This window comes from Ochotona curzoniae, unplaced genomic scaffold (genome assembly GCF_017591425.1).
Source record: "Ochotona curzoniae isolate NIBS_2020 unplaced genomic scaffold, NIBS_Ocur_1.0 contig_43, whole genome shotgun sequence".
Lineage (NCBI taxonomy): Eukaryota > Metazoa > Chordata > Mammalia > Lagomorpha > Ochotonidae > Ochotona > Ochotona curzoniae.
Window position 1 is genome coordinate 37,343,268 of NW_024466218.1, and position 22,201 is coordinate 37,365,468.

At 43.2% G+C, this 22,201-nt stretch overlaps 1 protein-coding gene across 3 annotated transcripts in view; it reads left to right on the forward strand.

Annotated features, from left to right (window-relative positions):
• The window catches only part of ZNF407 (zinc finger protein 407), a 391,190-nt gene that overhangs the window by 240,722 nt on the left and 128,267 nt on the right, over window positions 1–22,201 (forward strand). For 2 of the 3 annotated variants that reach the window (XM_040985129.1, XM_040985128.1), the window contains exon 7: window positions 6,291–6,411. In XM_040985129.1, coding sequence (XP_040841063.1) covers window positions 6,291–6,411 — 121 coding nt within the window. Of the gene's footprint in view, window positions 1–6,290; window positions 6,412–22,201 lie in introns of those variants that run through there. The other variant, XR_005884412.1, reaches the window with a different exon arrangement.

Sequence of the window (22,201 nt, forward strand, 5' to 3'; positions counted from 1 at the left end):
ATGTTTTGTGCTGAATTTAAAATATTTATGCAGCATACAGCTTTTCTCCTTAGGCCAAAACTGGTGCCTTTGAAATCTGTTTCTCTGCTGCTTTTCTCTCGGACATGGTTTCCCTGTTTAGCACAGAGAACCCACGCAGATTACACTCTCTTGCAGAGAGATAGGTATCCAAAGTGTTCCAGTGGCGTAAATAATTCCCTCCTGCAATGTGCACTGTCTAAGGGGCTGACGTGGACCATCTTCCATTCTGAGATTTGCTTTTATCACCTGTCAGAGCCCCTTGATTCAAGGGCACAGGAGCACATCTTCACAGGCTTAACACGCACCAGCCCGCCCTGCGGCCCAGGAGGTTTGAGCCAAGTGAGATGTGCTCAGGCACTCCCCCTGGAGGAGCAGGAGGATGCTCCCTGTGTCCACAGCTGTTCTGGGGCTCTTCCCCTGGCCTCTGTTCACTTTTCTATCCATGTTGCTGAGCGTCTAACATATCCCTTCCTCATTTTGGCAAGGAGTATTGCTTGTGAAGCTAAGTGGGTAACGCAGCAGAGTCTGAACGGGAAGGTGCTGTTAGGTTGGTCATGTGAAGGAAAAATGGGAATTGAAATCGGTCATGTTCTGCTTATTCGCATAGGATGTCTCCAGCTAGCCTTGTGGACACAGAGCAGCGTGGCTGCCAGGAATCCCATCTTCCCAAGCTTAACCTTCCCGAAGTATACACATTTTAGTGTAGTGCTTTTTTATCTCCAAACAGGAAATAAGTATTTTCACTTAAATTCTAGTTGTAACTATGTAAAATTTACTTTTAAACCCAAGAGTCTAGAAGTTGGGTTTATATTATTAACTATACAAGTGTATTGAGACTAATAAACTAAGAGCCCCGGTATTTCTGCAGGGTATCTTTCTGAAGAAATTATCCGCAAGTTATTTTTAAAAGTTTCCAGGTTACCTGTTGTTAGATCCACCGAGCATCCATGAAGGAAAACATCAGCTGAGTGTAGGAAAAATATAAATGGCTTTTACTCAAAGAAGCTCCCTGCATTGGCCTTTCTTCCCTATGTAGTGGAAAGACAGACGTGAAGAAGGGAGCTACAGCGGAACAGGAAAAGGCAAGGAAAGAAGCATGCAAGGGTTTGTAAACTCTTGTTGACACGGAGCTGAAGCGGCCATGGCTTACGGCCTTATTTGGTGAGAAATGTTGGCCTGTGTCCATCCTGGGTCCAGCAGTGGCTCTGTTGCCTCTCTGCTGTCCCTTCCGGGTTCTAGTCTGAGATCTGACCAATGTGCCTGGTTGAAAGCAAGCTCCGCCTCCTATAACCGTGGCAACCTTCCCCTGTTAGCGCAGTGGGTTTGAATGTATAATAAAATTGATGAGTTCTAACTTTTATGTACAAGTCTGAATAATCTGCTATTTGTATTAATTGAGTAGGAGTTTCTACTCCATCAATCACTCAGATGTGTCAGCCTTGCTTAGCATACAGTTTAATTCAGTATCATATCTGTAGCATAATATTTTTCCTTGTCAGCATAATTCATAATTCCTTAATATTGCACAATTTAGTCTGTGGCGTGATCTCAAAGTAAATGCAAGCTAACAGCTGACAGTTTCTTGCCATATGATACTAGCTTCATGTAATCAAACTGGAAATTATTAGAATCATGGAGAATACACACCATTATAATATTGTTTTTAAATTTAAATTGTGTCACATAAAAGCATGGCGGAAGTTTCCCGTGAGGGACAGAAAAGGAGAGGAGGGGGTATTCCTCTGATGTACTGTGCACTGCCCAGAAGCCCACACCACGGGCTGCATCTGATCTAGACAGGTGCTGTCACCTGCACTCACATCCCCCTCATACCTGGCAGGGACCCAGTGATTTAAGCTGTCTCCTCCCGCCTCACAGAATGTGTGTTGTCAAGAAGCTAAAATCAGGGGCCGGTGCTGTGGTCCAACAAGCTAGTCCTCCGCCTCCAAGTGTCAGGGTCTCCTGTTGGCACCATTCATGTCCCAGCTGCTCCATTTCCCATCCAACTCCCTGCCTGTGGTTTGGGAAAACAGCAGAGAATGGTCCAAGTTCTTGGGACTCTGCATAGCCACTTGGGGGACCCGGATCAGCACAACTCTGGCCGTTGCCACCATGTGGAACATGAAATGGCAAATAGATCTTTCAGTTTACTGTCTGTCTTTCCTTCTCTGTAAATCTGCCTTTCTAATAATAATAAATAAATCTTAAAAAAATGGAGAAGCAGCAGGAGCAGCAACAGCAGCTAAATTCAGCAGCCAGAACTAAGAATCCACGACCTTCACCTGCTGGACTCCAATGCTTGCTCTTAAACATATTTTTGCAAGACCTTTTGTTAAACTGCCAAACCAATAAAATTAAGCTTAAAGACCCTAGAGATAGTTAATTCATACCCTTGCCTTAGGCATTGGTGTTGATAAACAGCATCTTTTACCCCCACAAAATACCTGACAAATCTATGAGGAATGACTTGCTTAAAGCTATCTGCTAAGGTTGGAATAAAAGCTGCTGTGCCTGGGATTCCACAACGTCTTTTTAGGATTGACTGAAATAAAATGTAAGAATATATTTGTGAATTTGCATCAAGAGCAACATTTCTAAACTGGCTAGGCATATGAATTCCCTGTATTAAAAGTGGAACACCTACTCTATCTTCAAATTTTACGTGACTGTTAGGATCATGATTGTATCTTATTGACATAAAGGTGAACATAGTGGAATGTAGAAATAAGCTTGTCTGTGTATTTGACAACTATTTTAAAGAAAGATATCTTAGTTACAGAAAACCTTCACAATGGCCATCTAAGAGCACCCCTGAGGAAAATTAAATGGATCAAAGTATAATATACCATGTTCATGAATTAGAAGAATTATTGTTAACTTCTTCCCACACTATTCAATCCAGATCTCAACTATTTTTTTTTCTTCTTAAAAAAATTGACAAATTGATTTTAAAATTAGTGTGCAAATGTTAAAGTCTGAAATAGTCCAACAAGATTGACAAAGACCATGTTTGAGGGCTTGTACCAGCTGGCTTCCAGACGCATGACAATGGAAGCCGGGGTGGTCAGGCCATTTGGACGGGGCGTTCCAGGGAGCCGACTCTCATTGCAGCGGAAAGGATGTCACAGGACTGACCCACAGCGCCATGTCGGCTTTTCAGAAAGCACTGAAAACCATTTAGTCTTTTCAACATGCAGTGTGGGAGCAATCACGTATTTATACTACAACAAAATTGAACTTTGATCCATGCTTCATACCATAGTTCATGTATGTAAATTAGCTTTAAACTGAATATAACCTAAATGTTGCACTTAATTATGTAAATCCTGCATGAAAACATAGAATGAAAATCTTTGTTATTTTGAAATATCAAAGATTTCTGTGATATGATTCAATAACCTGGTCCCTAAAAGAAAAAAATTCCCTGAAAAATTAGTTTAGTGTAAGTTGATAAATTAAAAACTTTATAAAGCAATAATTTTCTATGCCTGAGAAGATACTACACTGACAACTAACACAGAAATTACAGACTGGAAGAGCTTGTGTCCAAATAACAAATTTTATACATTGTGTCTAGGATATTTTAAAAACTCCCCAAAACAATTCTGAGAAAACAGCCACTTGGGAAAAATCACAGCATCTGGCGAGATAGTTCAGTGAAATTATATAGTAATATGGTAAGCAAACTCATAAAAATATACTCAACATTCTTAGATAAATACAAATTGTAAGTGTTACTAGCAGGGTTCTGGCACAGTGGCCAAACTGTCTGATCCTCCACTTCCAAGTGCTAGCATCCCATATGGGTGCTACTTCGTGTCCTGGCTGTTCTTGCTTCCCATCCAGCTCTCTGGTTATGGCCTGGAAAGCAGTGGAGGATGACCCAGAGTCTTGGACCCTGCACCCCTGTGGCTCCTGGCTCAGCTCCAGCCACTTGGGTAATGGACCATCAGATGGAAGATCTCTCTCTCTCTCTGTAAATCTGCCTATGTATAAAAATATGTAAATCTTAAGAAAGAAGAGAGAAAGGAAAGGACAAGAAGAGAAGGGTGAGGTCCAGTCAAGTGCTGGCAGTAAGAAGTGCTGGTGAGGATTTGTAGCAAAGGGAACTTTCTCACGCCTCTGGTGAGTGTATAAAATGGTGGGACCACTTGGAGAAACTGCTTATCAGTTTATTGCAAAGTGGTGAGTTGCTTTCACACCGCCCAGCTGTTCCACTCCTGGGTGTTTTAGCCAAGAGAAGAGGAAATCAAATGCTGAGCAGTGGCCTTGTGCCTCTTTTCTTATATTAGATTTATTTGATGAAGTAGTAAAAACTGAATTGTGATTTCATCTACTGAGTAAATGGATGAGTAAACTGTGGCGACACTTCTCTCTGATGGAAAATTTCTCAGCAGGAAGAAATAATGAACTGTTGACACCTGTAGCAGCATATGGACTATGTTGAAAGAACCGAGATGAAAGAGGCCATTGTTTCTACGTATATAAATTTCTACAACGTAAATGATGTAAAGATACTTCAAAAAGTTTGTGAAGGGCCTGACATTGTAATGTAGCCGCTAAAATCCTCATCTTGAGAACACCGGGATCGGATAGAGGCACCAGTTCTAATCCCAGCATCCCTGTTTCCCACCCAGCTCCCTGTTTGTGGCCTGAGAAAGCAGTCAAGGACGGCCCAAATCCTTGGGCCCCTGCACCCACGTGGGAGACCTGGAAGAGGCTCCTGGCTCCCGGCTTTGGATCAGCACAGGTCTGGTCTTTGTGGCCGCTTGCAGAGTAAATGATTGGACAGAAGATCTTCTTCTCTGTCTTTTGCATTTTTTTTAAAAGTTTATGAAAATAGAACTGAAAGCTGTATTTACTTGGGTATAAAAATTTTAAAACCTGTGCAAGGCTATTTCATAATGTGTATTTTTCCTAAACTTTTTAAAGTGATCTCAATGTTTTTTTGCACCAAAATAAACTTAGCCATAGACCTTCTGGACACGATCATATTCACGCTGACAACAAGCAGGCATGTGTCGGCTTTGCAGTGCGTTTTCCTCGTCTCGGACTGTGGTAGTCTTATCAATAACCAAATTACCAATCATTATTACTTACTGAAGCTATTTGTATTTAAACTATTTTTGTTTCACATCGTATATTCACTCAGTAAGACAAATCAAGTCAAGTTAGTCAAAATATTAAGAAAACGTCTGCCAGGTCACTGTGTTCTCTTTCTAGCTTTTCTCCATGTTAACTGTACAATTTAATTAATACTAGTTGAATTTAATGAAGAAACTCAGTTTTGTTTGTGACTTCTATTTTTAAGATTTATTTGTTCATTTGAAGTTCAGGGTTACGTAGAGTCAGATCTTCATCCACTGAAATCCACATATACAGAAGATCTTCGAAACTTATAAAAATGCTTATTGGAGAGAAATAGCAAGATTTCCATATTTGTGTGCCAGAATAACGGCTTTTCATCCTGTTGTTGATGAAGTTCTTTGACCTCGTGTGTGTGTAATGTTTCTCGTAACTGCACTGAAAACATTTTTCAGTATATGTACCAATTATTCATGGTTTCAAGTAAAAATTAGTTGCCACATTTATTGTGTTTTTGTGTATGTAATTTTAAATTTGATAATGTATTTTACATCTCATTTCACAGGCTAACTTTAATCTGAAATATGTGGTCTTTATGTAGATTGGATAAAGCTTACACTTAAAATAATAGATTTATATTCTCAAACTATTCTGACTATATTTAAACATTTTTTTCAATAGCTCAGTTGAGTTTTATTTTCTAAATTTAATTTTAGAAAAATTAAAATGTCACTATACCATGTATTATATCTCCATTGGATTGACATATTTTCCAGCGGTTTCACCTGCTTTTTGATGTTTCTTGTAAGCCTCTGTTAGTTTACTGCATGAGCTGGATTTCTTTTATTCCTGGTGGTTTTTTAAGTTGTATTCATGTATGAGTTGGTCTTACTTGTTTTTTCCCCATTCTTTGTGCCAATATTTTTACATTTAGGATTATATATTTGATGTGTATCTCTGTTTTATTTGATTTTAAGATTGTTGAAATGTTTCTGATGTTGTAAATGTAGATAGTCTGTTAAATTGTTCTAGGTGAGGTCCTAGACTCTACCTATACTGTTGATTTCTGATTGAATCAATGTTTTAATGTAGAAATCAGAGATTTAAGCAAACTTTATGATTGTGAGAATTTTCAGGTATTCTAAAAATATAATTCATGTCAACTATTTCTTCATCCATAACAGGAGAAAAGCCTTTCAAATGTGATGAGTGCAACTTTGCCTCCACAACCCAGTCCCACTTGACTCGGCATAAGCGTGTGCACACTGGAGAAAAGCCCTATCGATGCCCGTGGTGCGACTACAGGTAACCAGCCTGTTCCCGCAGTGAGTGCGGGGCCTGTGGGGGCTACAGGTAACCAGCCTGTTCCCCCAGTGAGTGCGGGGCCTGTGGGGGCTACAGGTAACCAGCCTGTTCCCCCAGTGAGTGCGGGGCCTGTGGGGGCTACAGGTAACCAGCCTGTTCCCGCAGTGAGTGCGGGGCCTGTGGGGGCTACAGGTAACCAGCCTGTTCCCGCAGTGAGTGCGGGGCCTGTGGGGGCTACAGGTAACCAGCCTGTTCCCGCAGTGAGTGCGGGGCCTGTGGGGGCTACAGGTAACCAGCCTGTTCCCGCAGTGAGTGCGGGGCCTGTGGGGGCTACAGGTAACCAGCCTGTTCCCGCAGTGAGTGCGGGGCCTGTGGGGGCTACAGGTAACCAGCCTGTTCCCGCAGTGAGTGCGGGGCCTGTGGGGGCTACAGGTAACCAGCCTGTTCCCGCAGTGAGTGCGGGGCCTGTGGGGGCTACAGGTAACCAGCCTGTTCCCGCAGTGAGTGCGGGGCCTGTGGGGGCTACAGGTAACCAGCCTGTTCCCGCAGTGAGTGCGGGGCCTGTGGGGGCTCCAGGTAACCAGCCTGTTCCCCGCAGTGAGTGCGGGGCCTGTGGGCTGCAGTCCTGGGATGGCATCAGGGAAAGCCAGGCTTCTCTTGTCAGCGCTAATGAGCGGACTCTAACATATGGTTTTCATATCTATTTGGAAGTTTAATTTGCACACTTACTGGTTTATTTTAAGCTTTTTTGTTCAAAGTTTCAGATTCATAGTAGGTGGAGAGGATAATACAGGAACTTCATAAACCCTCTGCTGCTCCCTCCAGGTGCACAGATTGCCTGGTCACACTCATCCTTGCTCATAGGATGCATCATTGGTCGCCATACGGGAACCTGTGCTCACATGTCGTTTTAATTAGAGTCTCCAGCTTATCTTAGAGGTCCTGCTGGGTCTTGCATAATTTTTTAGTTTGTCCAAATTTTTACTGACATGAATCCACCATTATAGTGTCGTATGAAGTTAGTGATTGTTGAAAAATACAAAGTTCTTTTCCATTTTTTATTATCTTAGTAATTGATTTTTTTAAAGATTTATTTTTATTATTTTTTATTGGAAAGGCAGATATACAGAGAGGAGAGAGAGAGGAAGATCTTCCGTCTGATGATTCACTCCCCAAGTGAGTGCAACAGCCAGTGCTATGCCGATCCGAAGCCAGGAGCCTCTTCCGGGTCTCCCACGCGGGTGCAGGGTCCCAAAGCTTTGGGCCGTCCTCCACTGCTTTCCCAGGCCACAGGCAGGGCGCTGGATGGGAAGTGGGGCCGCCGGAATTAGAACCGGAGCCCATATGGGATCCCAGGCGTGCAAGGCGAGGACCTTAACCACTGTGCCATCGCGCCGGGCCCCAGTAATTGAATTTTATGATCTTTTGTTATACCTCAGTGTTTAAATGATCTTATTAGACAGCAAAGGTGGTGTTCGAGATGTCCCCGTCCTGTTAGGTTGTGAGCAGGTGAAAGTGACAGCAGACTCCAGCTCCAGTGAGCTGCAGATGGGACTGGGCCAGCTGAAGCCAGGTGAAGCTCACGGAAGGCAGGCGTCTGTCAGGGCACAGCCAAGGCAGCTGTGTTCTAAGAAGATGGGAGCTCAGGGTGAGGCTGAGAAGTGGAGTGTCGATCAGAAGAGCCTCAGCGTGGGAAAAGAACAGGACAGCGAGGCAGCACGGCGGCAGCCGCAGTCAGAACAGGCTTCATTGGTGTGACTCACTCCCCGCCGCCGGGTTTCTGTAGCAGGGCAAGGCAGCCAGCCATGGTGAGGGGCAAGAGCGTAGGCAGGGCTGTGCGATTCACATGTGCTGAATGGCTGAGGCCTGGTCAAGCTGGCCTAAGGAAGACTGCAGGGCTGGGGAGGTCCCCTGGGACTGGGAGTCCGCCGTCAGTCACTCAGAGGCTTCCGTCCTGCTTCCTCGATAAGGGATGCACATATGAGGGAACTGGCACTGCTGACTCCTGTCAGCTGGCTTGCCACAGAAGGTGTGTCTGCTAAGGTTCTTGGAAAGACGCGATGGGGAATATAACTTGAAGGTTGGTCAGGCTGACCCTGGAGCCAGAGAGCGTGTGCTCAGTACTCGCCTGTGGTACCCTAGCGGGCGTGCCAGCAGCTGTGACATCTGCCAGCATCAGCTGCAGCCATGGCTGGTCCTTCTGTGTGTGGTGGTCTGGAGACATGCAGGCTGGCCTGTTGCAGGCAGTGCACTGTGCTGGGAGCAGTAGAGCTAAGCTTCCGTGGAAAGGTGAGCTTTGCATCCCCTGGACATAGCCTGTGCATTCAGTGCATTGATCCTCATAATGATCTTTATTACCCACCATACTGTTACATAAAAGTGTCATCAACAGTACAGAAATCACAGTTCATTCACTCAGTCAGCCGTTCTGTCTTTACTGAATATTACATTACATTGGTATTTCATATTTTAAAAAATAAAGATATTTTTATTGGAAAGGCAGATGTTTTTACAGAGGGGAAAATCTTCTATCGACCGGTTCCCTCCCCATGTGACTCAATGGCCAGAGCTTAGCCAATCCAAAGCCAGGAGCCAGAAGCTTCTTCCAGGTTTCCCACACAGGTGCAGGGTCCCAAGGCATTGGGCCATCCTCAGCTGCTTTCCCACACAACAGCAGGGATCTGGAAGGGAAGTGGAGCAGCTGGGAAATGAACCAGCACTCATATGGATCCTTGAACTTGCAAAGTGGAGGAAGAATCAAGTGTGCTGGGCTCGATTAATGGTAAGATGGTGATCCAGTCAGTAGATATGATAGTTCTGAGGTGCTGGTAGTCTTTTTTTGAGGACCAAGCAAAGGAACTCCATTTTTTAAAAAAAGCAATATCTAATGTTTTTATTAGACTGGCGTAATTGTAGTAAGACAGCCAACCTAAAGCAATCCTTTAATTTAGGACAAAGGAGGCCATTACTTCCCATTTTAAAACAACAGAGTTGCATAATTGGTGGTATTACATAGGCATGATGACAAACCACCACGGACACAGTCTCTTCCCTCCGAGTAGAGTTCATACACACGCGCCCGCGGTTGGTACTCAGGCTTTAAACATCGGGTACATTCTGAAATGTCAGTTTTAATAAAAAGGAAACATTGAAATCTCTTTATGTTAGCAATTGTTCTGTAGTTGCTGTTTGTGTAACACACAGGGAGACATTTAGAGAAGTAAAACATTCCTTTAGTATTTATTTTAGCTGTTGACTTGCATGCCTTTCATCCTGAGAAGGACTAATGCGTAAGATATTTGTTGCTGTCTTGCTAGAGTTTTTTGTTTTTAACAGATGGAGTTTTTTTAATGGATCTATTTATTTTTATTGGAAAGGCAGATATACAGAGAGGAGAGACAGAGAGAAAGATCTTCCAGCTGATGATTCACTCCCCAAGTGACCGCAACAGCCGGTGCTGCGCCAATCTGAAGCCAGGAGCCTGTAATTTCCTCCAGGTCTCCCACACAGGTGCAGAGGCCCAAGGATTTGGGCCGTCCACTGCTGCTTCCCCAGGCCACAGGCAGGGAGCTGGATGGGAGGTGGGGCTGCCGGGATTAGAACCGGCACCCATATGGGATCCTGGCACATTCTAGGCAAGTACTCTACCTGCTAGGCCATTGCGACGGGCCCAGAATTTTGGTTTTGTTTTTTGTTTCTTTGAGTGAATTTTCATATTCAACAAGTGATAACTGGCTTCTGAAACTGATAATCAATATCGTGTATAGTTGTGATATTCAAACACAGTAACAAAGTTATAATTTCAGATGCCATGTGTATAGAATGCCACATACAAAATAGATACAAGTGGTATTCTGCACTTATGAGTAGATTTCATAGTTAAAATGGATAGTTTGGCATGGTCAGACTGCTTTTGGTAGGTGAAAAGTTACATAGTGAGAATTGTTGACTAATTTGTGCTGAGTTTTCCTCCGCATCCGGTTCCTCTCTCTCCTTTTGGCGTTGGTGCACAGCACGCACGTGAGGCTGGGTGCCGGATATGGGCCCAGCACACTCTGCGGCCTTGTCACCTCGGCGGCCTGTGCACCCTGAGGTGTGGACCTTTCCTAAGGGATGTGTTGCCATCCTACAGGGAACAGTGTGATCCAGCTGAGCCAGCACAGGGAGTTGGGTGGGAATCCTTGGCCGGTGTTTTCCGGTCATCTCAGATGACTGGCTTGGGTGTAGGCTGAATTTACTTTGCCTTTAAATGTCTATGTACTGTTTAGTAAGTTAATGCAGGTGATTTAATACCTTGAAAGCTCTCCTCTTGTTAAAATTTACTTAGCAATCCATGGCAAGATGGAAAGTTTTTTTGTTGTTGGTTTATGGTTTGGAAGTGGTTAAAATTTTGTTAAATCTAAAATTAATTATTGGTTTAATTGCTGAACTGTTTTATAGTTTCAGAAGTCTAGTTTGAAAAGACTTTATGCATTTAAATCTGAGCATGACAAATATTTTTATGTAATATATGGGAAATTTTAATAAATTCAATGTAGTTAAAAAATTTTTTTGAAATTTGCTTAAGATGAAGAGGCACAATTATATTATGGTATTAAAATTCAAAATGTTTATTTACATAAAAACACAGAAAACTCCTGAAATATAACTTTAAAGTACACATGGCTCATGATGCTGTTTAGTAATCAATAAATCATCTATCAAATCTTCTCCCGAAGTGTTTGCATATGTAATAAGTTCACAAAGATAAATATGGTTGCATGGTCTGGGAAGAACAATATACTTACCACACTGTTCACCTAAACAAAGGCAATGTTTCCTTAAATAAGAAAGTAAACATGTGTAAATGATTCTCATGAATTACCTATTAAGTTCATATATTTATTTTTAAATGGACACAGATTCTAGGAATATATGGTCATATTTATCTTATTAGTATCGTTTTATAATGTCTTATTGCTCATAATATCTAAATAACTTTTTTTCCTTAGTATAAGTAGTTATAAATTACTTCTAGAAAGTATTCCCATCTTTGTCGTTATGAACATTTGTCTGTAGGTGAATTATCATCATTAGAACCTGAAATATTATTTAAATTTTGTTTGAAGATGTATTTTTCATTTTGTACATTGTACATTAATGGTGAAATGCTAGTAATTATAATTATTCATAAGAAGTTACATAGATTTGTTTACAAAAGAATTTTATAATTTGTCTTGTGCACCTGAAGCAATTTTTCACGTTGCATTATTAATTTAGGAAATGACATCTCAATCTATTTCGAGGTAAATATGTAGTCCCTTCCTTAGCTTTTAGTGTCTGAAATATCCAAAGTCTAATGAATTACAGACCAGTACATGCTGTCATTACTACCAAACTTTTCACCATTCATTATTATTCATTATAATTTGAAAGCATACATTTAGACTCATACATAGCACAGTGTCCTATCATTATTAATGCAATAGATTCTGTAGATTTGTTTTGTAGTAAAACAAATATTTACTATCATTTTAGCTCACTTTTTAATGTATTGTCCACTCTGTATGTTAATGAGAGAGCTAGAGAGAGTCACGTTTCCTGTACTCTGCATGCAGAGGCCTTTAGGATTGAGCTCCTTCTGACTTACCTCTCAACTGGATCTGTGGCAGACTGTCCTGTGGCAGTCATTGCATTCAGTACCACATGAGAGTAGGTTTCACTAAAATGACCACAGTTGGTCTCTTGTTTAAGATAATCTTATATTACCCCTGAAACTTCTTTTAGAGTTCAGAGTGGAAATAGCAATAAATGCATATAAGAACTAAAGTACTAATAAATCATAAAAGGGCCAAATTATTACCTCCTGTACTCGAATAATTAAGGATATTTCCTTAAAGCATCTCACTACTTTTTTTAGATTTCTGGGGAATCATGTGCCTTACATTTTGGAAACAGAGGAAGATCTCCTACCTGCTAGTTTATTCCCCAAATGCCTTCAGTCGCCAGAGCCGAGCCATGCTGGCAACTCCATCCTGGCGTGCTGTGCGGGTGGTGGGGGCCCACGGAACTACGTCATCATCACCTGCTGCCTGTCAGGGCGCGTAGGATTAGGAAACTGGGTCACGAATGGAGCACAGACTCCAGCGCAGGCTTTCCAAGCAGTGCCATAACTACTGCACCAAAGGCACACTCCTGCAGGATGCTTTATGTCTCTTGTAGTAAGTTACAAAGCACTAAAATTTTCGGTTAAACTCTGGCAGTTCCATCATTTGTTTCCTGGGTCCCTGTCCTGAAAGTTGATACGGTCAGTGTTCCACACGCCCGGGCTTGTCCAGCTTCTCCCTCAGCTGCGTAACTCTCTTGGTTCTTCAAACCTTTCGTGTGCTTTTTCATTACAAAATTAACTTTTTATTCCCCCCACTATTTTCTGCATTCTTTTGAAATCATAAATCCCATAAATTGAATGATTATAAATGGCAATATCGTAGCTCGTGGGTCTGAGAGCAGAGGCTCACCACATTGCCTTTTGAAGTGTGCGGCAAGTGCTCGTAGATTTGTTTCCCAGTTGGAGCGTTTCGCATAGAAGAAGCTTTACAGGTGCAGACAGTTTTGAGCTGGCAAGGATTTTGATTTCTTTATGATGAGGTCAGGGTACGGATGTGTGAAGGAACGCCCTCGTTCTGGTGTTTTCCTCCACTGCAAGTGGGGCTTTATTTCCGGATACTGGTTAATTCCACTTTTATTACTCATCTGATACTTTGTTTAGTGTTTCAAGTGATCAAATTTGCAGTTTCTTACACATGTGCTATGTCGCCATTTTTTAAGATGTGAAAATATTCTTGAAACTTTTTGTGAAAAATTATTAGATTTCTGTCTGTGCATATTGTTGGAAGCATTTTTATGGAAATATTAAGATTCAGTTAATTAAAAAAGCTATATTTAGGATCTTTGTGTTCTCCTAAAAGTTTGTTTTAATTTTTCCATTGCATACTTTTTTTTTTACAAAGTTTCTCTGTTACGAGGATAATGGATAATAGTAGGTATTTTTAGAAATTATACTACGTAGGCATATTATGTTTATTCATGGTTTAGTCATGAGAGAAGCCATCTTGGCTATTGCTGTATTAGGAGTTGAACCTATAATAGAATTCCTGTTTCTTGTGTTCCGTTTGCTTGCGCAGTATCTGGACTAGAGCCCAGCTCTGTGGAGGGCGGCTTTTGGCTCATCTGCTCAGAGTTTCATTGTTCGTTAGGCGTCTTGCACAGATTTGTGGGTTACTCCAGAAACAAGGCATAGAAGCAGCTTGCCTCTGCCCCTGGATGATGAGGATAACAGGGCTTTGTGGCAAGTCTGCCACACGTGATGGGAGACCAGCGGCACAGAGTAACAAGCTGCTCTTAGTCTTTTGGAATTTCAGATGTTACAAAACATCAGAGTGAAAATGTGTTACTAATATTAAATGTAACTTAGATTTAGATTAATCTAATGCAGCAAGACTAATAATATCAGCACATTTTAAAATCAAAGCTGATTTTGTCATTTAAAGAACCAATAAATTTTATTTCAGTTTTTTGTTTGTCTCATTTAGTATCTCTTCATAATTCATTGTGTTGTAACTGCTTGTATACTTATTAGAAGAAACAAAAAAATATATACTAGACATTAAAGAATAGTCTAGAAGCCTGAAAGTTTAGTTTCTTTCCAAATTTAGTTTCTTTAAATTGTGATGAATTTCTTAGAAATCAAATGTGTCCATTGGTTTTGTGTTTTGCTTGTGTGGGGCACCTGCCCATCTCTGCTGTCAGGGTCAGGGAGCTGGGTCCTTGGCAAGCCCACGGACTGCTTGAGCCGATTCTCCAGCACGTGTGAGGGGGCGTTTTAGGCAGCTTCCCTACCTTCCATGCGGAGTGGATGTTGCTGGTAGGTTGCGGGGAGATTTTTTGAGGAGTTACTTAATAAAAGGACACACGTTTATTAATAGTGTCATCTGTTGTGTTTAACATTGTCACCCTTTCAGTTTTTCTGTTGTGAAGCAAGAAGGTTGTACAATGTTCATGTACCCGTGTGTTCTCCCGATGCACTCTGCTTTTGCTACCGAAATTGCTTTCTTCCTGAGTTAACTGGTTGCTACTTTTCTCTGTCTGCCATTTCCTTAGTGAGTTTTATCTTCAGGATTCTAATTGTTTGAGATGTCTCTGTTACTTGTTTTATTTGTGCTTTACTCTTCTTTCCCAAAACCCACAGCTTCCTCAAATTTTGGGCTTAGCAGGTGTGCTGCCCTGCACAACAATGCTTACATGTGAAAGTAACATGCTTAAGTAAAAACATCTTACAGATTTCAAAGCAAGTACCTGCAGAGCATTGGAAGTTGCAGGTTGGTTAGATGTCTTTCAAGGGCCTCGAATCTGAGCGCGGCCTCCTGCCCTCCAGTGCAGGGAGTTGTTTGTTGCTGTAAATGGGCTTTGAGATCACAGATTAATTAGAAGAGCCATTTTGAACACAAAGTGACCACACATTCCCACTGCTATCTCTGAAAGTAGAATGCAGATAAACATGTTTATCTAACTTGCTGGTTTTGAATCCCAAATCCAATAATTATAGAAGACCAAGGCCATCTTTGGGGATGGTCTTTCTACAAGGAATTGCTATGGACAGTCCCATGGGTGGTAGTTAGATATATCTATGTTCACTGTGGCAGGAAAAAAGGCCTTAGAGATAAAAAAAAAAAAATGATTTTTTTTGTGCCATCATGTCTTGCATAATAACTAATTCCTTAGACACTAGAGCTATTATCACACAACAAAACACTTGACTATGTAACTATCTATATCTTCTGGCATAAAAGCTCATACTATAGAGCTCATTAGAAAAATGAGTCAGTAGAGTCCTGTGTGATCCCTCCAGGGGGTGATCGGCTCTGACCTAGGTGCTGGCCTGAAGGAGAATCGCACAACAAAGTGGAAGACCTGGGATGTGTTGGAGAGGTTGACCAGCTGTCATTTCACAGTGCTAGAACACTAGTTATTCCATTCAATATATTCAGTATATTCTGGAACACTGCTTCTTGTGCTTATGTACAAACAGTGATGTGGGGAGCAGAGAAGAATTCAAACCTTCACACAGTGGCGATGTGCTGTTTATGGGGCAAAGAACTGGAAGTGGCTTTGTCCATCAGTGTCTTTTTCTGAACACTCCTTTTACGGATGGAGACACTGTCTACTGTGTGGCAGCCGACATCATTGATATGTTGGTTTTTCCTGCAGGGTTTTGGTTAAAACATTATATAGCTTTTATAAATTTCCAGTTACCTCTTATCTAAGGGACATAGCACAAACCAATTGTTGCCACTTTCTTATAATTTGATATTTTTGTATTTACTGTATTTATAAGATGTCCTACAAAAAAGAACTGTTCCTGAATTTTTCTTTTTCTTTATTTTAAAGACAGTCTTATGCTATTCCTCAATGCAAAGCACTGCAAGTGAGCTGTATTTCAAAAAAACTAGAATCTGATATTCAGTAACACATCATGCAACCTGCTACTTCTCTCTAAAGGGTACTTAAATGTAATACCAATGTTTCCTAAAATTTCTTAAACATTAATTATATTTATTTTTATTATTTCTTTTATTTGTTTTTAGTTTAAATTATTAATTCTTTGCTTTAATTCTTGCTAAGGAACCTGTCCCTCATTCTGTACCTTTGTGTCAGCTTTCCCGTTGCTTGGTGACCCCTCGCTATATAGGGTTTGAATGCATCTTGATTAACTTGGATCTTTGATTCCTCAATGCATTTTGTTTCTTCGTTACAGCATCACAACATTTAATATATATATGAAATAGCATTGGTAGCATTGGAACAAATAAGAATTTTTCTATATGAAAGGAAACACGGTAAATGTTAAGTGTGCTTAATTAAGGTGATTAATTTTCTGTGTTGAAATGCATTGCTGTAGAGAGTGTGACTGACATGTAAGGTTGAGAAATTAGAGGTGGCATTGGCTTAAGGCTAAGACACTAAGAGGTTCACCCATAGCCCAAAATGGAGTGGCTGCTTTGAATTCTGGTTCTGCAGCTTCCCATTCATGACAGCAGGGAGGCACAGATAGTAGCTGCAGTAATTTGACCATGTCACCCAAGTGGGACTGAGTTCAGGAGCCTGGCCAGGCGGAGCCAGATAAGTGTGATTCTGAGTGGGAGCTCCCGCTGTCTCTGTGCCTTCCCAGCTATCTCCCTCCCCTATCCGGACTGTGTTCCTTTTTCTCTCTCTTTCCCTCCCAAATTGGGGGAGGGGGGAGTTAAAGAAATAGATATTATAACTTCTAATGTTATTGAGAAATTTGTTTTTTAACCTAAGATTTTCAGATACGTTCAAGACTCTGTCCCATTCTCCATTCTTACGTTACACTATTGCTTAGATTTAAAGTTATCTTGTCGCTCCAACAGCCTCATTTGTAGGATATATGAGATTATGAGATAAAAGGCAGCAGAAAGTCAGTTTCAATGTTCACTGCTGTGCGTGCTGGACAGTCTGAGTTTTAGCCAGTAGAAAACATTGGCCAGGAAAATAACATATCACACTTCATTGGTGGCATTGGGCAGGACGACTGGGAAGGGCATTTCCAAGATGGGAGGAGCAAGGCTGACAGCAGTGTGTTGGGGGAAGTTGAAGGAAGGGCTGTGCCGACCCAGTAAACGAACCAAAGACTGGAGCACACGGAGCACCGGGTGGATTTGGGCCCCTGATGGGGAATGTGTCCTTCGGCAAGGCGCTCATTTCTGTCAGGGAATGGGCCTTGGGGACATCATGAGCAGTGTGGGCTGTATTGATTTTGAGACACCTGTGCCAGTCTGGGGTAACACTAATTTGTGTAGAACCTGAAGGTGGCCTGTGATTGCTAGATGCCTTGGGCAGTGTGGGAAGTGAGCCAAACAAGAGGCAAAGGGCCGGTTTAGGATGGAATGGGAAATGGACTCCCAGAGCTGGCGGGTGCTAGGAGGAAGAGAGGGACCTGCAGCAAGCAGACATTGCAGCCCTTCCAGGAGTTGAGGTAGAGGAGGATGCCATGGCCATGCTGCCTGCCAGGCCCCATCTTTGAGGGGTGTGCATCCTCTAGGAAAGCAATGAGAACAAAACCAAGTAAGCACACAGAGCTCAAGGGATGGTAAGTGAGAACGTGATTGGGGGCTGCAGAGATGGAGTCCAGGCTGCCTTCTGGAAGAACTGGAGCAAAGGAGAAGTGGTTACAGCTGAAAGAGCAGGCAGGTGAACCACTCGTGTGTATTTGCTTTCATATGTTGTCAAGGTTGCGTTGTGAATTTTCTGTCAGCACTCATCGGCCAACAGATAGCAGAGGCCAAGGATTGCCTAGCACGTGATGGCCAGGAGGTCTGCGAGGTTAGGGTGGGATGCAGGCTGCAACCCTGCTGAATTGAGTCTGTGCCTCCTTGTGTCCAGTTAGGCCTCTGGTAGGAAGTCCAGCTGTCCCAGCTGCTGTTCCCAGAGCTGCTCTAAGCATGTGTCCACGTTTTTGGTGCTGTGCTATGTTCAGCATATTGAATCAAGAAATCAGAGGTTAGGTTAGAGGGTCGCTTTGCTCCCCAGTGTGCGTTTTCCAGCACTGTGATTTTATTTACTCATTAATTTAAAAATCTATTTCCTGCTAACAATAGTGAATGGTGAGTACTCATTTTAAATGTGACATCGCCTCTGTGATTTGTTCTGAACGATATTGGCTGATGTCTCAGGGTTTTAAGGACAATTATATCACAAGGAGATTGAAGCACACCAGTCATTTCTTGTGAGAACCTCAAGCATCTCGTGCCATTTGCTTTTAGCTACCTTTGTTGTAATTATGGGTGTGCTATGGCGTTTTTACAGTCATGAAATTAATTATGTTTTCTGTATCCTTTGTGCTGAGGCTTCTATTGAATACTGTTTCTGATTGACTCCTATCTTCTTCAAGTTGCCGTACTTGCAGATGCGTGTAATCCACGTGCAGTGCGTCCTGCCGGAGCCCTGTGGCGCTCAGGCCAGGCGGCTGTGGGAGATCGTGTGTATACACTGTGCAACAACAGGGGTGTGCCATTCCTGAGGGTTAGCTGGGGTTCATGATTTGTTTGCATGACTTAAGGTGTATTATAGCTGCTGAGTGTTGATGTCAGTTGCATTAAACCACTAAAAACTAGAAATGAGTCATTTGTATTGCCCCACGGGTCGATGTATGCTATTTTTGCACTCAGTGTTGTGTGGGTTTCCTTTGAGTCTTTGCATTTTTCTGCTTGGTTTCATCATAAATTGTGATTACCACAAGATCATCATGACTGCGTCTCAATTTTTAGCTTTAATTTGTTGTTCAACTCTGAAAATAAAAAGCCTGTTTCCCTTAAGCAGTTGTTATGCCTTTGTTTTATGAATCTGCAGGAACGTTTGTACCGTTTCTTAAGCACGGATGAGCGGCGTGCGCAGTGCTCTGACGCATGTCACATGCATACCGCACAGTGCACAGTGCGTGTCAGCTCTCTGAGCTCGGCGACGAGTCTTTTTACTGGGCGCGCAGCTGAGGGAGCAGAGACCCAGAAGGATCCTGAGTAGGCATGGCTGTCGTGAGAGAGTGTACAACTTGGAATGTGTCCTCTCGGATGCTAGGAGCTCTGTGCCCCTGCCTGAGAAGTAGATGAGTGGTGTCGGTACATATATAAAAAACATATCATTTATGTGTGTGTTCAATTACATGTTCCTTTCAATTAATGATTTCTGCATAGCCTTTGAATAGTATGGGTGTGATGACTATAAACTTCAAACCTCACTTCTTGAGTTATGCGCAGGTGCTTGTTTTGAACTACGCATAGCCACACATATATTACCACCTTCGCTGCTTCTCCTTCCAGCAAAACAATCTTTTAAAGCACTGTATTCTCTGATGTAAAAGAGATTCAAAACAAGGTTTTATTTTTAAGGGCTTTTTTTCCCGTTAGTTTAAAAGTAGAATATATGTTTTCTTTAGCTGTAAAAGCACAATCAAGGCAACATGATAAGTGAGTCAGTGTTGTAAAAGTAAAACTAATTCTGCCTTCACTCACATGAGCTATAGAAGGAGGAAGCTTTATTGTCCCTGGGAAGGTGATAAGGCAGAGTAATTGTATATTATACTGTCCTGGAACATCTGCCTGAAGACTGTTGGAGCAATTCATCTATCATGGGCGATGCCGCATGTTTTGTCTTTTTGCCTTAACCCGTCCCCACTGCTGGCCTGCGCAGAGCTTTTGATAGGGCCTGCGCCGGGGCCGGGGCGCACATTAATCAGCCCCTTGTTCAACACTCCAGCTGACATAATTACAACCTGCGCACAGCAGTTACTCAAGTCGAGTCCTTGTCACTCGTGGTGTGAAACTACACAGCGCAGATCCCGGAGGAGATTGCCTTATCACACCGAACAAGGGCTCGCAGGAGCCGAGGAGAATAGAAATGGGAAAATGTCTTCCGGGAGTACTATATATTCCTTTAAAATAAGACGTTTGAGAGACTTACAAGGGACAAAGGGAAGTATTGTGTGCAGGGACTGAAATGAACCAGTTATTTTTTAAATGGATTACATGGAACATTTTTGTAAAACTAGGTGTACATTATTAAATACATCAGTCCCTCATCATCAGTGAGCTTTCTTCAGAGAAAATGTGGGACACATGAGTGAGCTCTTTGGCGGGACTCAGCTAACAAAGTTAATACCGCGTGCATTTTCAGTGTGAGATTTGGCCTAGTCAGAACTTGGGGCAGCTTCGCGTGGCAGAGCATCCCGCCCCAAGGAAAAAAGGAAAAGCCTCCTTTCACTCAGGAGTCTCGTGAGACCTGGGGCGGTGTCCTGCAGGTGTTTGAGAGAGGAGCCAAAAAACTCAACTTTTACCTTCCTTACCCCGCCTCAGGCCTCCACCTTGCCGTCCCTCCCTTAGTGCAGCTGTGGAGGTGGATCTCGGCCACTTCGGTGGGGTTGGAGGTTTTACGGCAGCCCCAGCCCTGCCGCTGTAGGCCTGGAGTCTGCGGCCTGTGCTGCTCGGGGGCCAGGCCTGTGCTGCTCGGGGCCAGGCCTGTGCTGCTCGGGGGCCAGGCCTGTGCTGCTCGGGGGCCAGGCCTGTGCTGCTCGGGGGCCAGGCCTGTGCTGCTCGGTGCCAGGCCTGTGCTGCTCGGTGCCAGGCCTGTGCTGCTCGGGGGCCAGGCCTGTGCTGCTCGGGGCCAGGCCTGTGCTGCTCGGGGGCCAGGCCTGTGCTGCTCGGGGGCCAGGCCTGTGCTGCTCGGTGCCAGGCCTGTGCTGCTCGGGGGCCAGGCCTGTGCTGCTCGGGGCCAGGCCTGTGCTGCTCGGGGGCCAGGCCTGTGCTGCTCGGGGGCCAGGCCTGTGCTGCTCGGGGCCAGGCCTGTGCTGCTCGGTGCCAGGCCTGTGCTGCTTGGGGGCCAGGCCTGTGCTGCTCGGGGGCCAGGCCTGTGCTGCTCTCCCCGTGCGCATGTCGCTGTTCGCACCCACCACCGGCTGGACTTGTGTTCAGGCCGACCTTATTTATTTTCCCTTAGGTAATTTTTGAGTGTCCTTAGGGCACTTGAGTTGTGGCCTAGACTATCACAAATATTGTAAATAAATAAAAATTTTATCTAACCTTAAGTTTGACAATTTAAAACTGAAAAAGCTGTAGTTCATCATCATTTGCATATACACACACATGCATACTCAGGTCACTTTCATCATGGCTGATGTATGCACATACATGAGCGTGTACACATGTGTACCGAAGTTACTTGATATGAAAGGACTGTTTTTCCCGTGTAACTTCCAGTGAAATGTAGAGTTAATATGTAGCTCATGTCCTTTGTGGATGTACTGCCGTGTGCTGGTTCTGTTCTACCCGATTTAATGTTAATGAAATCATTGGGATGATTGGTGTGAATTTGCAGGTTACGTAGGCTACTTTTTTCTGTATGAATTTGGTAAAAAAAATTCTCATCACCTGTCATTTTTGGTTCCCAGCATCTCACTTCACTAAGCCTAGGTCGCCTCATAGAAGAAGAAATATAAACCCATTACTTACACAATACACGGGTACAAAGCAAGAGCTAGGGGTCTGCAGGTTTTTTTAATATTTATTTATTTACTGATTTTTTTAATTGGAAAGTCAGGTGTACAGGAGGAGAGACAGAGGGTAAAATCTTCATGTGATGATTCACTTCTCAGGTAGCTGCAATGTCAGGGGCTGTGCCAATCTGAAACCAGGAGCCCGGAGCCTCTTCCGGATCTCCCACACAGGTAAAGGGTCCCAAGGTCTTGAGCCGTCCTCCACTGCTTTCCCAGGCCACAAGCAGGGAATTGGATGGGAAGCAGGGCCACTGGGATATAAACTGGTGCCCATGTGGGATGCTGGCACTTGCAAGGCGAGGTCTTTAGCCACTAGGCTACAACGCTGGGCCCGTGAAAAGAATTCTTTACCAGCAGTTATTGCCTTCCACACAGCATAGTGAAGGCAAGAGCCATAATATGTAGGGTTAATTCAGCATTCTGATTTTCACAGCTCCCAAGCTTCAAGTAACACTGTTAGCTCAACACTGAAAGAAGGATTTTTAGTCAAGAAGTTTGGGAAACACTCCCAATTTTGCATCCCTTACCTACTCTTCCCGCTCACAGTGATGGGCAGATGAAGTCTCATGGGATTGCTGTGAGTAAAGCAATAAGTGGTGCATGCCGTTTTCTGCCCGCCGAAGTGTGGCATTCTTGCTTCGGCACCAAGGCCTGTCCCCAGGACCTGAGAAGCTGTGTAGCTGGACGCTG